General features: G+C 59.9%; 1 protein-coding gene across 5 annotated transcripts in view; it reads left to right on the top strand.

The window, feature by feature from the left end:
* The window catches only part of VAV2 (vav guanine nucleotide exchange factor 2), a 164,295-nt gene that overhangs the window by 108,883 nt on the left and 39,359 nt on the right, over positions 1 to 16,053 (top strand). For all 5 annotated transcript variants that reach the window (XM_047093802.1, XM_047093803.1, XM_047093801.1 and 2 more), the window contains exon 5: positions 14,180 to 14,282. In XM_047093802.1, the coding sequence (XP_046949758.1) occupies positions 14,180 to 14,282 (103 nt within the window). The remainder of the gene's footprint in view (positions 1 to 14,179; positions 14,283 to 16,053) is intronic.

The raw sequence follows: 16,053 nt of genomic DNA, 5'->3' as shown, positions 1-16,053 counted from the left end.
GAGAGCCCCGTCCAGCGCCGAGGGGGTGGGGTCCTCATCTGTCACTTCTCCAAAGTCACCAATGTGAGGTGGAGGGTCTGTGCCCTCTGGAAACATCCCCCCCCCCCCCCCCGTGGTCAGCAGAGACTGAGGGCTCCAGCAGGAGCCGGCCGTGTGCGGCCCAGGCCAGGCAGGAGACACGTCCTCAGACCAGCCGGGGACCCTCCCCTCAGCATCCCCCCCACCCCGCCAGGATTCCTGCCTATCTCTGATGGCTGGCTTTGCATGTTCAGTATCGAGGGTGCCTGTGCGCGGAGTCCGGCGGTGGCCCTGGGGTGCCCGCGGCCGCCCTTCCCCGCCCCGCTGCCCCCCGACCTCCAGAACCAAACACGGGGTGCGATCCCTGTCACATGGAGAAGCCGGTGCGGGGGACGCCTGGCCTCGCGCAGTTCAGCAGGGCGGCTCTGTGACATTAAGAGCGGACCTCCTCCGTCCACTGAGCTCCTCGTGAACGCGGTTGCTGCCAACGAAAGTCGTAGATCACGGGGACAGGTTGACTCTGCGTCTTTAACTTCGGTTTGGTCCCAGCTTCTAGCTTAATACATTTTTCTTGCTCTTTCCCCCCCTTCTCCTTTCACCGAGAAGCACGTTTTCCTTGCATCTCGTCTCTGCGGGCTCGGGATTGATGTTGATCCGTTATGGCAGTTGGCAAGACCCAAGCCGACCTGCCGTTTCCTACCTGGCCCTGCTGGGGACGGGAGGTGGCCACGCGTCCTCCGGGCTGGAGCCGGGGCAGTGGCTCGGGTCCGTCCTGACAGTGGCGGGGAGCAGGCGGTGACATTTGGAGTGGAGCCGGCTAATTCCTTGCCTTGGGCTCTGGGCCAGGTGTCCGAAGTGATGATCTCCTTGTGCTGCCGAAGGGCCTCCCAGCCGCCCGACCGCAGACGCTTGGCCGCTGTTCGAGGTCGTCAGAGAGCCCGGCGTGGTTCTCGGGGCGCGGGTGAGGGGCCGACATGTGTGCGTGGCCCCGTGTACGGCTTTCATTCCGTCGGTCAGCCACGTACGTGTTCAGTGGCCCACTGAACACAAGCGCTCCCTGGCTGTCAGCTCGGGGCCAGGAGCTGGAAGTACAAAGGGGAGGGAGACCCAGCTCCTGCCTCCGGGACCCCGGGTTCGGCAGAGGGTGGCGACACTTACGAGCTAATGGGCCATTTTGGGGTCAGCGTGGTGAGGGTGGCAAGAGGGGCGAACCTGCCCCTGGCATCGCTGGAGGAGAGAGGGGGGCCTCCCGTGTGCGGCCTTTGGGAATACTCACCGGGGGCGTCCAGAACCTTCACTGTCCCCGGTGTGCCCAGGAGGTTCCTGAGAGCCTTGCAGCGTCAGCCCAGGCTCCGCAGCGAGAGCCCCCTTCTGGGCCCCCTGGAACAGGTGCATCAACTGCGTGGGAGAATCTGTCCGTCCGACGGGCCTGGGAGCCTCGGCTCTGGCACCTACTTGCATGGTCTTTCCAAGTTACCCGCCTCTGTGCCTCGGTTTCCCTCTGTGTACCACGCGGTGTCAGGACCTGCTTCGGGAAGACCGTCAGTGATGTTGCGGGTGGTGCCGCGCCCCAGGGGCACACCGCGAGCCCCCCCCCCCCCGCCCCCCGTCTGCCCGTTTCACCAAGATTGTGGCTTTTTTCCCCCCAGTTTCCGAATGGCCGTGGCAGTGCTGTCCGGGAGAATGAGGACACAGCCACACGCACGACTGCAGATTTTCCAGTAGCCACATCAAAACAGAAAAAGGCAGCATTAATTCTAAGAACGTGTCTTTAACCCCACGGGCCCGAAGCGTGTGGTCAGCGAGACTGATCATCGGGCAGCTTGCCTTCTCTCGTGCCGCACAAAGTCCAGGCTGGTGCGTGTTAGACGCTGACGGCACAGCTCAGTTTACGGGGCCACGTCTGTGAGCTCGCAGCCACGTGTGGCCGGTGGCCCCTGGGAGCCCAGCTGGACCCCTCGCGGATCCAGCACGTGGTTCCAGGAGCCTGTGCGGAGCCCTCCCCACGTCTGGATGGACGGTCGTCGTGCTCTCAAGCGCTCCAAGCTCACTTTCGAGATCCCTGAATAATGTATAATCACACGATAGAGCAGCTGGTTGCAAAAATTAACACAAAACGTTGCCACTCAAATGGCCTGTTTCCAGCTCCCGGGGCGCCATTACTGACCGCGGGGCTGGGGGCTGTGCTCTCGGGGTCCCCCGCCCCACATTTGGACATGGCACCTTTGGGATTTGGAAGTACACGTTCCCTGCGCTTTGGGACTAGGAGTGTGTGGAGGGTTTTCTTGGCCCAAAGGAGGCGGGGGGGGTGTGGCTGGGTCACAGCCACAGGACATCCCGGTTCTGCTCAGCGGCCCTACCTGAGGGAGTGGGGGTGGGAGGCAGGGACGGCCTGTCAAGCCCCACGGTGACAGATGGCGGGCCAGCCACCCGGGAGATGTGCGGGAGGGTGAGGCCGAGGTGCCCTGACATGTGCGGGCTCCCAGTGGAAGGGCTGTCCTCCCACCCGTGCCGGCCACCTCCTGAGCCCCTGGGACAGGAGCTCGGAGAGATCACCAGTGCGGGGCCTGGGCTCCTTCTCTGCTGTCCCCTGGGACTCGGGACCGGGCTCTGGCTTCGCTCGGTGACTTTCCCTGTCCTTTCCAGGGGACTCCGTTGCCCCAGTGACTTGGTGCCGTTGACTCCCGCCGTGTTGGCGAGCCTCTGCTCGTTCCAGCCCTAGAGGAGCAGCAAAGGCGCTGTTCCATCTTACTTGGGACACGTTCAATCCTTCTCAGGGCCTCAGTTTCCCCACCTCAGAGGTGAAAGCAGCCGGCTGGTGTCCGGGTCCGTTGGAGCCCGAAGGAGCCACGGCTCTGTGACCGAGGACCCCCCGTGCTCAGCCCCTCGTTGCTTCCCTGGGGGTGGTAGTGACTTGCAGACGTAAACAAATGTAACTGTGGCGTAGGGACAGAATTTACCCGAAAATGTATAGCTGCGTGCTTTGCCGAATCCTAAAATCACTTTGCGGCTTTCAACGTGTCATGTTGGCATCATTGGGATAATTTTTTTTAATGTCAACTTATTTATTTTTGAGAGAGAGACAGAGTACAAGCAGGGGAGAGGCAGAGAGAGAGGGAGACACAGAATCCGAAGCAGGTTCCAGGCTCTGAGCCATCAGCACAGAGCCTGATGCGGGGCTCGAACTCATAGACCACGAGATCATGACCTGAGCCGAAATGAACAGTCGGACGCTCAACCGCCTGAGCTCCCCCCCCTCCCCCCCCGCCCGATGCCCCTGGGGTAATTTTTTAAGATGCGTAAAATGTAGGCATGTCCCAAGTTGATGCTCCTTCAATGACACGAGGATGTCTTTTGCAGCGGGGGCTTTCCCCGTCCTCGGGAGGAAGGTGGGGCGCACAGGGGTGGGGGGCAGACGCTGTGCTTCTCCTGCCCCACCCTCAGGTGCCCCTTGTGGGCAGGGGATGAGAACAGTCGCTGTGCCCGACCGTGACCTTCACCCGAGTGACAGCGCATCCCCACCCTCCGTCCTCGCCCGTCCGCCTCTCCCAGCCACGAAGAAAGCTTATTCGAAACCTGTCCCCAGTTCACGGACGTTCAAGCCACCTGCGTGAAAGTTCCGTGTCTCGTGGACAGACCTGCACGTGTGGGGACGCCCACCTTGTGTCGGGGGTGGGGGCGCAGGCTTGGGGACGTCTGCTGTTCACCCCAGAGGATGGCTTTTCCAGAGGGGACAAGCTTGGAAACAGACTATGTAGGAACAGTCCCGTTAAAAACAAATAGCAGCCCCCAGCCCTGTCGGGCAGCCCCTCCCCAGCCCCTGTCCCCTGTGGAGGACCCGGAAGAACAGCCCCACAGTCTGGAGGAGGTCGAGGCAAAGCCCCCCCAGGGTGGACGCCCTCCTAGGTCATCCTGGGAGGCCGCCGTCCTTAGGCTCACAACAGGAGCCTGGCTGGAGGGGACGAGGGCGGGGGCGGGCGGGAGGGTCTGTGCAGGTGTCTCACTGCCCCAGGGCACCTTCCAGAACTCAGTGCCCTGGCTCTGGGCTGGGGAGGCGGTGACAGCCGGGCACAGCCCTCTTGCGACAAGGCCGCCTTCCGTGCCGGCCGAGCCTCCTCTCACCTGGCCGTTCGGGCTTCCTTTGCACAACTGTGTGCCGGGCACGTGCGGCCCCAGCCGGGGTCTCCTGGGCAGCACGTGGCGCCTCAGACCCTGCGGAGGGTCTCCCCGTGCTCCTGCGAGCTCCGTGAGGCCCGGCCAAGTGGAGGGTGCGAAGCCATCATCCCTGGGGTACACGCCGGGTCTGTTCCCACGCAGAGCCCCGCGGGTGGGTCCTGGAGCCTTCCCTCTGGACGCAGAGAAGGGCAAAGGTGCCCGAATGCAGCGACTAAAGAGCAGAGCTTGAACCAGGTCCGACCCCGAGGGCCACGGGCCTCACCGCCCTCTCTGCCCCAGGGCCGTCTGACAGAGCCCGCCTTGGACCTGCTCTTGTGACTCCTGCCGAGCTATCCAGGTTCCGTCCACGGGGCCCGGGACCCTGGGAGGGCTTCTTGGAGGAGGTGTTGCTGGAAGTACACCTTGAGGGAGGGAGCGTAGGATTTGCTGGCGTGTGATTTAGGAAACCTTCCCCCACCCCCACCGGGCTGGTTACCGCCTCATGTTGGGCCAGGGTCCTGGGAGCATCTGGGTCTCAGCTGTGTCCGTCTGTCACTTAGGAATTGAGGGCTGGCAGTCTTGTCCCCAAAGTCACCCTGTCTGAATGTGTGGCCCGGTGGTGGGGCAGGCAGCCCTGGGGCCCTGGCCTCTCTCTCCTGCCCCTGTGGTCTGGACAAGCCGCCTGATGCCCCCCCACCCCCACCCCAGCCCTTCCAGAGCTGGGCAGAGGGCAGTCCGTCTGAGCCCTGCCCGGTAAACAGGCTCCAGTACCTTCCTGTCATTCTGGTGACGGAGACGACTGGCCACAGCTGGCGAGACTGGCCGCCCAGCGCCGTGCTCCCCGCAGCTCTGGGGTTTCCTGCTCTGCCCCCGGAACACCTCGCTCTCTCCGTGCACGGGCCTGAGCTGCCCTGGTGGCCTGGGCCTTCGGTGGCCTTGCAGCCCTGCTCCCCGACCCCAGCACTGCGGGAAAGAAGTCTGCTCATGCTCTGTGCTGAAGCGGGCCGGGGGGCCCTTATCAGTGAGTGCCGCCCAGCTGCCCCGTTGCCACCCTGCCCTGCTAGAGATTCATGTATGCAGGCGAGCGGATAGAACACAGGCTTCTGTGAATTTCTGTTTTTAATACCTCATTAGGCCCGGTCTTTTCAGGACCAAGGCGGTCATAGCGCTTCCGTGGCCTGATTTAACAGTCTCTGCAGGTGGGGAGGCCAGTGCAGAAGGAAAGCTTTCGAGATGTGAATATTCAGCTTGGTCCCAGAAGGAAGCAGGGACCAGCTGGGCTTGGCCGGAAGGAGAGGTTCCCCTTCTGTCTAACAAGGGCCTTTCTCAATCACTTTCTTGATAGTGTCTTCTGGGACGCCATGAGTATTAAAGACTAGGTCTCTTTGACATTATGTCTCTTGTGTTCAATCGTGCCTGACACAACGAATAGGCCTGACATCCCGGATCGCATCACGAAAAGTCCTGTCGTGTGGAGGTACCTGCTGTCCCCGATTACAAAACTGCATCCCACAAAACCCAGCCTAGAGGTCACCTCCTCCGAGAAGCCACCCTGACTTTACTCGGCTGAATGAAGTCCTTCTTCCCTAGAAGATTAAAAACCACACCAGGATTTCTTTGTCACTGTGTTGTCGTGGCCTCCCCGTGTTTGTCCCCCACCCCTGGAAGCGAGCTCCCCTTCAAGGGCGGGCAGCTTGACCTGAGCCCTGCACGCTGGCACAGAGAACGTGCCGGGTGGTAGTGGGGGAGGTCCCGAGCCTTTGCTCTTTCCGCTCTGGGGACCGGAGCGCAGTCCCCAAGTGCTAGGCCCTGGTCTTTCACAACACTGCAAAGTGGGTGGTCCTGCCCCCATTCTGCAGTTGAAGAGATGAAGGCTCAGAGACGGTAGGTGACTTGGCTGTGGTCACACAGCACACTTGACATGAGCAAAGTGGGGATTGAAACCCTGAGCCATCTGCTGCTGTGGCCCGGGACCTTCCTCTGGCTTCCCCTTATGACCCAGCTCAGGGGGTGGGGATGCTTTTGCATCCCTGGAAAAGAGAGAGAGCTTCGGTAGAGAGCACGGTGCTGGTGAACTGGGCTTCCCCTGGGAGCCTGGGAGCCGTGGTCTCGTCTTCGTGTGCTCCCACGTGGCTTGGCAACCTTGGGGGACTGTCTTGCCCTCTCTGGGCCCTGGCTTCCCCACCTGTGGGAACGGCAGCGTCTCCCACGCAGGTTGGGGTGAGGGTCTGCCGGAGGCATGTAGGCCGGCCTTCCTCGCGTGGGAGCAGCGTCTGGTCCCTTGTCTGTCTGTCTGTCTGTCCCTACAAGCAGCCGTGCAGCCCACAGCTCGGAGGCCCCCTCTCTCTGCTGCCCGGCGCAAACCGGGGTCAGGAAGTGTCCGATTCGATTTCCAAGTAACAAGTTAAGGGTGGCTCGGGGTCCCTGCTTCCCAGCATCAGACCGCCCGGGGCTGGCGCACCTCCGCGCCTGTCAACAGTGTTTTATGTCCGCATAAACACGCGGGCTCGCCCGGGGCGGATGGCGGAGAGTTTGTTCGCTGTTCTTTGATTTTCCTCAGGCGGCGGGGGCGGCGGGGGCCTCTCGGAGCAGCTGACTTTCTGTAACAAAATCGGGGCGGGCGGGCCGGGCTTTGGGGGCCAGACCCCGGGGTCTGAGGCGGGAGGGGCCGCGGGCCATTGTGAGGACGAAAATAATTGCCGGGATTTAGCATCTGTCAGAGCAGCTGCCCGCTGGAAAACTGCAGAGCAAAAAGATGGGGGGAGGGGAGAGGGGAGACCGGGAGGGGGCGGGGGGTGCAGGTCACTGGCCCCGGCGGGGTGGGGGCCGGGGAGGTCGAGGGGAACCGGGCAGGTCTCTCTGGGGCGTGGGGCCCCGAGGCTCACCTGCCCTTTCCGACTTGGTCCAGGATCTCCCCCCCACCCGCCCCATTCACACCGTCCTTGGGCTCGCTCGTAGGTGCGGGGGCAGAGAAGGGCCATCTCTGAAACCCGTGAGGCCCAGGTCAGCACTGATGCCTGGGGTCTGGACCCCGCACCTCTGTGTTTCAAAACCTGGGCGTCTTTAATGCCGATGGCGTCTGTTCATGGAGTGCGGGCCCCTGTGCCGAATACAGGCCCGTCCAACCTCCCCTCCCACCCCCTGCAGAGGCAGGCAGGCCGCAGCCACCGCCTACCGAGCACCGGCTGGATGCTAGACCTCAGCTAGCCATTTGCATCGTGGTTGATCCTTCCAACGAGGGGTGGGGTTATTCCTACTTCACGGATGGGGAAACTGAGGCTTAGGCTCTCCTGCCCAGAGTGACAGAGCCATGACTGCTTCACCTCGGGGTCGGGGAGGGGGTGTGTGGAGGGCGGACCAGTGAGAGTCAGGTTCCCAACTTGAGTAGGGAGACCTGGTGTGCACCTGTCTGGCCTGAGGAGGCGGGGACCTGTCGGCTCTTGTCCAGTGCTGATCGAGTGCTGTTAGCCACACAGTCCGGTGTGACAGGGACGCTGAGTTTTTCCATGAAGTGTAGCCTCTGGTAACTTACAACCTCCACAAGGTGCGTCTCTGTTGGCCCGAGGGGCCGATGCGCAGAGAATTAAGGTACAGTCGGAACGAAAGCCAATCGGAGCTCGGTGGAATGGCCCTCTGCTGATGCGCAAGGCGTTTCCGGCTTTTGCAGGACTGGGGGCAGTTGGGCTGGGGCTGGGTCAAGTGCTCCGGGCCCAGGTGGGAGGCCCCCTCCCCCATGGGACCGTGTGCAGGCCCTGGGTCATAGCCAGACACTCAGGGAGTGGTGTCACCAGAGAACAGAGGCCAGGGTCCTCCCACGGGCGGCTCTACGTGCCGGACACTCCGACAATCGGGGGACCTTCTGCCGCCCATTCCCCAACCCCCCATCTGTCGTTTCCTTTTCCTCCCCTCCGACAGCCACGGCCGTCAGGTGCACTGGGCCCAGCTGGTCATGACATAAACGAATCTGTTTCAACAGATGCCTGAGACTCGTAATCTGGTACCCTACCCTGTTTAGGAAACTCACTCTTGGAGACGATGCCTTTGCTAAAAACCAAGGTGATGGTGGGATGTCCGTGCCAGTGTTGGCCAGAGGAACTGAACTGTTGGGATGCAGAGCTTGTCACCCCTACTGTATTCTAGAAGCATCTGTATCTCAGACATGACTGCTGCCCTGTCAGTCTCCCCACCTGGACCGTGAGATCCACGTCATAGAGTCGATGCCTTCGTCAAGTTGCTGGCACAGAATCGGTCTTAGGATAGGTATTGATTTAACCAATCGAATCTGATAGGTGTTTTCTCTTAGTTGCCGAGTTAAACAAATGTTTGATTTTACTTTCGTAATTGTTTAAGGTTTATTTAAGTAATTTCTGTACCCAACATGGGGCTCCAACTCGTGATCCCGAGATCAAGAACCACGTGCTCTGCCGACTGAGCCAGCCGGGTGCCCTCATAACTTTGTATTAAGAAGAAACCCTCTCTCTACTTTGCTGTTTCGTGTATTCCCCTCCCTTCTCCCATAACATGGAGCGTGCTTGAAGTGTCATTCTAATGCCGCTATTTTGTGGTTTCAGATAATATGCACGGACCTTCATTGGCCTGCATTAAACAGCGTTTGGGAGAGTGTTTTCGTAAGTGAAAGGAAGGTAAATGTAGAAAGCGTGGGGTTGTGAGTGGTCTACGGCCGTAGGATGAGGACCCTTTGAGGAGGGGAAACTGAGGCCAGTATAGTCAGGTGACCGACAAGTCACTTCCCCAGTCTTCAGCAGGCTTTGGGTAACAGACATTTTGCACAGCAGAGACAAGGGAGGGTGTCTGCATTTTTAAGATTTTTCTGTCGCAAGTTAAGACACAAGTGTACCACTCTTCATCTCGGGTTTCCAGGGGCCCGTTTTCAGCCGCAGGGCCCTGAGTGAATCAGAAGAGGTGAATGGGAAGGGGTGTGGAAAGAGGGGTCCCCATATGAATGAATGCTCCTTCTCTTTGTTGATTTTGACAAAGGAAACAGGCTGAGAACCTGGTAGTGGACGTGTGTTGGGGTAACCGCCCTGGGTGTATTCCCAGGGCCCTAGTCTGTGGCATCTTGTCCCTTCTGAATACAGGGAAGTAACTGTGTCCCGTCACTCTCCCCTGGAGGAACCCCAGGTTCTTCAAGGTGTGCACGCTGTGGGAGGGAACGGGGAGCCTGTAGGCTTTGCCCAAGGGTGCTTCCCGGTCCAAGTAGAAAGCTGCAGTCATGCCGGCTTAAGGTGTCAGAGGAAAGACATGGGTGCTGGTAGAGCGGCCAGAAAATTAGGAGGAAAATGCTGGAAGGGAGGGACCCAGGAGAAAAGGAGCCCCAAGCCGCCAAATCTAATAATCCACCGAAAGCCTTAGCTGGCCATTAAATCTCATCACACAAGAAAGACCCTGAGGTTTCCAGTAAAAAGGAAGGAAGGAAGGTAGGAACAATGGAACCTCTGTAATGGGTCATCGGTCAGGTCTGATGTCCAATAAAAAGTCCTCAGACTTGCGAAGAAACAGACAAGAGTCATATTCAGGAAGAAAAAGTCAACCTTGAGATGACTCTGATGTGACCATTAGCAATTTTGTAAACACGGTCAGGAACTTCGAGGAAAATATGTGCCAAATGAATGAACAGACGGGGAGCCTCAGCAGAGAAATAGACAGCCCTATGAAAAGGGCCAAGTGGAAACGTTAAAACTGAAAAGCATGATCGCTGAAATGAACGATCCGTGGATCCGCTTTAACAGAAGGTGGCAGACGGCAGAGGAGGGAGTCGCCGACTGCGAGATCGCTCGGTGGAAGTAACACGCTCTGAGTAACAGAGAAAAGAAGGGTCCGACGGAGGTGTAAGTGGAGTCCTAGGAGAAGAGAAAGAGAATGAGGCAGGAAAAGAAGTTGACAAAACCTAAGAAATGGCAGTGTATGTACCATGTTCATGGATCGGAAGAGTATGTTGTTAAGATGCTTGTCTTCCCAGGGGGCTTTGTGTGTGTGTGTGTGTGTGTGTGTGTGTGTGTGTGTGTGTGTGTTTGTTTTTGTTTGTTTTTAAATTTTTTTTTGGCAAGATGATTATAAAGTTTATACAGAAATACAGAGGACCTTAGAATAGCCTTAAACAAGCTCATAAAAGAACAAAGCTGGGAACTTAAACCACCTGGTTTCAAGACTTTCTATAAAAAAAGAAGTAATCAAACCAGAGTGCTATCGCCATAAGCACAGGTGAATAGGTTGATGGGATAGATTATAAAATTCCAAAGTAGACCCACACTCATGTGGTCAGTCGGTCTTGGTCAAAGGAATCCAGCGGGAAGAAGAAAGTTTTCAACAAATTGTCCTGAAAACTCCCGGGTATCCCTGAGGAGAAATGGACCTCAATTTCTACCCCATGCCATACATGAAAATCTGAGCCGGATCAGAGGTCTGTAAGTGTAAGCACTGAAATTATATGGCTCTTAGAAGAAAATATAAGCTTTGCAGCTTAGAAAACAAAGATTTTGGAGCACCTGGGTGGCTCAGTCGGTGAAGCGTCCAACTTCGGCTCAGGTCATGATCTCACAGTTCATGAGTTCCAGCCCCGCGTCGGGCTCAGTGCTGACAGCTGAGAGCCTGGAGCCTGATTCGGGTTCTGTGTCTCCCTCTCTCTCTGCCCCTCCCCGGCTTGCACTCTATCTGTCTCTCTCTCTCTCTCTCAAAAATAAACATTAAAAAAAATTTTTTTTAAAAGTTGGAGGCAACCCAAGCGTTCACCGAAAGGTGGGTGGAGGACAAGTTGTGGGTTGTTCATACAGTGGCTGGTTCTCAGCAATGAACAGGAATGAGCCTCTGTGTGAGCAACACCATGGATGAATCCGCAGAGACGTGACGACGGTGGCGAAGAAGCCAGACGCGAAAGTGATCCTAACACAGGATGCCAAGGATGTCCAGTTTGAGAACAGGAAAGGCTAGTCTTTGGGGAAGGGTAGTCTGAAGGGTGGTCACGGGGAAAGGGGAGGGGACTGATCAGGAAGAGGAGGAACTTTTCGGGGCAGATGAGAACGTTCTATAAAGGGACGGGTGTGGGTTACACGGCGGTATCCATCTGTCACAGGGTATGGTGAGCATGCGTCTTGATCTGTGGAAGTCGTAGCAAAAACCCGGTGGAAAACCGTTGTGGGGCGTTGCGGCCATGCCTGAAACACGGCAGTGCCCTGTGGACGTGGGGTGTGCCTGGGTGGACGAGTGAGCTCAGGCTTGCAGGAGGTGCCAGGGGAGAGAGGGGTGGAGAAACACGTTTTCCGGGACCCAGCTTCTCAAAGCATCTTCAGGTTCAGCCTGTGCAGGAAGCTTCCCCCGCCCTCACCATCCTTTTTCCCCTTAGAATGCTACCGCTCATCTTAGGGCTCATAATGGGGCTGGCGCCTGCTTCACTCCGAGATCCGTAGATCCGCCCTCGTTTTTCTCTGAATGCGCCTCAGTGCCGACTCCAGAGCTTGGTATGTCATCAGTCACTCGGTGAAAGAAAGTGTGGTGACCGGTCCACCTGGCCGGGAGGCAGCACAACGCGACGATGGCCTCCAGAAGATCCGGAAGGTCTTGGCAAGGTCCCGGGCGCCATGCACCCTGGCTCACTTGTCTCTGCCACAGACAGCCTTGGGCTCGTTGGCGAAAGCGAAGAAATTGCGTCTGGAGCTCGGGTTGTGGCTGATCTGAGGTGGGACTGCGCCGAGGTCTTCCCTTCTGAGCAGGTGGCACAGAGAGTCCAGGGGTCCATCAGGATGTCCCCCTCAAACGTGGGCCGAGGAGGGGGAGCCCTGTGCTGACAGCTGGCTGTCCCTGAACCAGGTGACCTCGAGGCCCCTCTCCAGGCCTGTTTTCAGTCTTTGTTATCATTGCATCAGCGCTTAGCGTATTTAACTGTCACGGTCCCCCCACCCCCTTCCCCCAGCCCATCAGAGCAGAGCCGAGGTCTGTCTCCAGACGGCATGGATGGCCTCAGCTGCCTTTGAACTTGTCTAATTTAGCAGCCCGCGAGCTTCCCCGTCTCTGCTCTGTTCCACGCCGTCAGAATTCCCGACAGTGGCTTTGTCACCAGCCTCGCTCTGCTGTGCGACAAACATCTGGAGTGGTGGGCGCCCGCCAAAGAGAACCCGGGCAGGCACTTGCCTGGACACCCAGTAACCTGGCGGGCACAGCTGCCCGAGCTGTTTCCTTTGGGGACAGAGTCTGGAGAGGCACGGAAGGTGATTTGTGTCTCCGAGAGGGGCCCTTCCCCGGGCCCACCCAGGGCAACGGGCCTCGGAGTCGGTGGGTTCTCACCCGTGAGTCGCAAGCACCCTTCCCGGCTTTGCTCCCTGCTGGTTCCAAGCAGGGCCTCTGTCACCGTCTGAGCACCGTGCTGCTGCGTGAGGCCTCGGGGCAGCCATCCAGACCCACACAGGGGTCGGCGGGGCGGGGGGGGGGGGGTGGCGCGGGTGCAGGGAGGCTACGCCTGGGCGAACCCTCCCCTCCCAGCCTGCTGCGGGGCCTCAGGGTGTGTCTGTCATCTGTGAAATGGCCATGGTGTTCTCTGTCTCCCAGGGTTTGTGAGGTTAAAAAGCATAAATGTTCTTCAAGGGCCTCGCAGGGCTCACCAGGGGGCAGGTGTCTGTTGGTGTAGTTAGGGAGTCTGTTAGCTGGTCTAGCCCCAAGTGACCCGTCCCCGGCCAGCTTCCGCTCCTTCCCTGGCGTATGGGCTGCTCGCGGGACCCTCCTCTAGTCCGGAGCTGATTCACGGCCCCCTGGGCCCCCCAGAGGGAAGCCCGGACGTGTGGGCCTGGTCGTGCTCAGTCTCAGGGGGAGGTACCCGGGTCTTTGGCTGCAGAGGCCTTTCCTGACTACAGGCGCTGCCTCCCTAACTCAGGCCCGCCCAGCCTGTCCGATGACAGCTAATATTCACAAGCCGGGTTTGAGACCCGGCGAGCCGCCGGGTGTCATTTCTGCTGTCTCTGTCCCCCGCCGTTGCCTCTGTCGCCTTGAATTCTGGCCGCCCGGTGCCGTGGGGGAGGAGAGGTGCTTTACCGGATCTCTGTGCCTTCCGGAAGCCAACTTTGCCAGGTGCCGCTCTGAGCCCAGGCTCTGAGTCTCCGGTGTCGGGCACAGGTAGGGATGGAGTGGGCTTCCAGGGCGAGCTGGCCTGTGAACACGACCTGCCCCGAGGACAGGCCCCACGGCAGCCGACGGAAGGGCCGGTCAGCTCTGGCCCTGGGACAGAGTGACCCCGCCGCACGTGGTTGGACCGGCTCGTTTGCCGATGCGTGAACACCTACCGCCTACTAGGAAGGGCGACCCGACGGGGTTAAGCAGTTGGGTTTTGTCCAGGGAAGAGATAGGTTCACTCTCAGGCACTTACAAGATAACGGGAGCTCGGGAGGGATGTACTTCGTATGAGAGGAGGGTGGGGGGTGGGTCCTGGGTCACAGACGGGGCCGGGAATCCCCGGAGGCCTCCTGGAGGAGGTGTCCCATGACCTGAGTCTGGGAGGTGGGGGAGGTGGGGGAGGACAGCTTGTTAGAGGGGAGTCAGAGCACGGTCGTGCGCTGAAACGAAGCTCGGTTGCATTATAAAGTGAGTCGTGGCTTCCTGGCACTCGTTCGGGAAGCTGCACCCCAAACTCCGTGTCCGTCTCCACTCGCTGTGCTTCTGCACCCCCTGGTAGGTGCGAGCTCTGCTCCTTGACCCCCACACCTGGGCTGACCCAGGGAGAGGCCCCAGCGCAGGGCACTCCGGGTGACGAGCCATGCGAGAATTCCCCTTCAGGCAGTGACTCACCCCGGGCCTCCTCCGGCAAGAGTCCCCAGCACTGACCAAAGGGTGGAGGAGTGGGGGTGTGATCACGGTAGGTCCTTCTAGAAGAACGGCAGGCACGGCACGAGGGGGTGCTCTCTGTGCTGCCTGGTTCAAACTCCAAGAAACCCCGGGGAGGCCCCCTGCACCGCGTCCCCGGAACCTGCCTTCCACCCGCCTGACCCGCTTCTCTCCCGCGCAGCGAGCATGACCTGGGGGAAGACATCTATGACTGTGTCCCGTGCGAAGATGAGGGCGACGACATCTACGAGGACATCATCAAGGTGGAGGTACAGCAGCCCATGGTAAGCCGTCCGTCGCCCGCAGCCCAGCCCCCTCTCTCAGCGCTCCCAGCTACCGGGGGTCGGGCGGGGGCACTGCGGGAGCCCCAGAGACCTCCCGGCCCCCGCGGGGGTTCCTCCCCTTCCTTGGGCCCAGTCCTGCCTCCGGAACGTTCTAGGAGACCGGGGTGTGACCCCACTGCCACTGAGCCCCCCCCCCCCCCCCGGAGGCACTGTCGCGGAGTTCTCCCAGAGGTGTGCGGGATTCCAAGTCCTTCCTGCCCGGGGAGTCTGAGCACAGCGACTGGATGCTCAGACGTGCACAGCGCGCCTCATTTTCCGCCTTTGTGCGGAGAGCGAGGAGACCGCCACTGGCTCAATTAGCCAGCTGTGCGTCTTTTATGTGGGAGGATATTTATTTCCGACCGGCGCTGGCGAGCACTTTCTCGGACACCAGTGTGCTGCAGGGCGGATTTATTGCCAGCAGCTGCTGTGTGGAGGGTGGGGGTCCCGCAGGGCTGGGATGGGGGCGGGGGGGGCCCTGGAGGGGACAGCCGCAACCCCCTGCGTCCCCGCGCTCCCGGGGGCTGGTCGAGGTGCCAGTTGCCGACCGTGGAGGCTTTTTGATGCTTTCACTAAAGAAGTGGGAGGAATTTCTCAAAAGGCAGATTTTAGCGTTTTCCTCCAGTGTGGGAGTGACCAGTTGGTGGGGGGGGGGGGGCACGAAGCGGGGGCGACGGCTCCCCTCCAAGGCCTTTCAGAGAGGCCTTTCCCACACTGGGGGCGCCTGCCCTCCCCCGGCCTCACGCCAGGAGAGGCAGAGAAGTGTGGCTGCGGCCCTCACAGCCCCCAAACTCTGCTCTTCAGAAAGGGTTTCTCATTCTGTCCCTGGAGGGTCTGAAGGGTCCCCATCTTTACCAGGGGTCTCTCTCTGTGACCCCGGGTCTGCCCAGGGCCGATTCTGCCCTTTTCCCCCCCCCACAGCCTTGCAGTGGGGCGGCTCTGCCCCTGAGCCTTCCCGGGAGGTCAGTCACGGGGCTGGAAGGCCAAGCCGTTGCCCCGCTAACGGACGTCCTCTGCCTTGCCTAGAAGCCGAGCCAGCATTCTGGGTCTGGGGCCAGCTCACTCCCAAGCCCTTAGAAGTCGAGCGTCCTGTGGGTAAAGCGGGAGCAGTGAAGGCAATGGCCCTTGCACTTGTCTGGAGGATCCCTTGCCTTCGGGCCGGAGACGCCCCTGAGAGGCCCCCGAGTGGGCCGTCCCCAGAGCCTGCTGCTGTCCCTGGTCCTGAAGCACACTTGGCCGGACCCTGGCTGTCTGCAGGACCCGCGGGGGGCTGTGAGGGGACAAGCTGGCGTCCCACCTGCCCTACTCTGTTTAGTGTCCGAACAGCGCTCCGTGCTGCTGCCCTCGAGCTGTCCTGTCGATCTGGCAGGGCGGGCCTCCTGCCCGTCCTCTGAGATAAAACAGCTGGCTTTATTTCCTCCCCGGTCATGTCTGGAGCTGTCTGGACAGCCTGAGTGGAAGGTAGATGGAGACCTTTCCAAAGGAAGATAAAGCCAAGGGAAGGCAGGTGTCGCTCCCCACACGTGAGGGAGACCCTGGCGACGTGCTGGGTCCCCGTGCTGTCCCTCGCCACCCGGCCAGGCTCCTGCTGGAGCGGGCGGGCGGTCGTGATGTGTCCCTGGGGCCGTTGGCTTGCCCCCACCTCCCGAGCAGGGCCCGGATAACGAGCACTGCTAACTGGTTCTGTCTGTGGTTTGTTTCCTCCATGCGTTCAGATCAGATACATGCAGGT

This window comes from Lynx rufus, unplaced genomic scaffold (genome assembly GCF_022079265.1).
Source record: "Lynx rufus isolate CCGP_SWC_20201006 ecotype Redwood Valley unplaced genomic scaffold, mLynRuf1.p SCAF_36, whole genome shotgun sequence".
Classification (NCBI taxonomy): Eukaryota; Metazoa; Chordata; class Mammalia; order Carnivora; family Felidae; genus Lynx; species Lynx rufus.
Note: the sequence above shows the minus strand (reverse complement) of the source record. Positions and strands in the feature narration are given on the sequence as shown.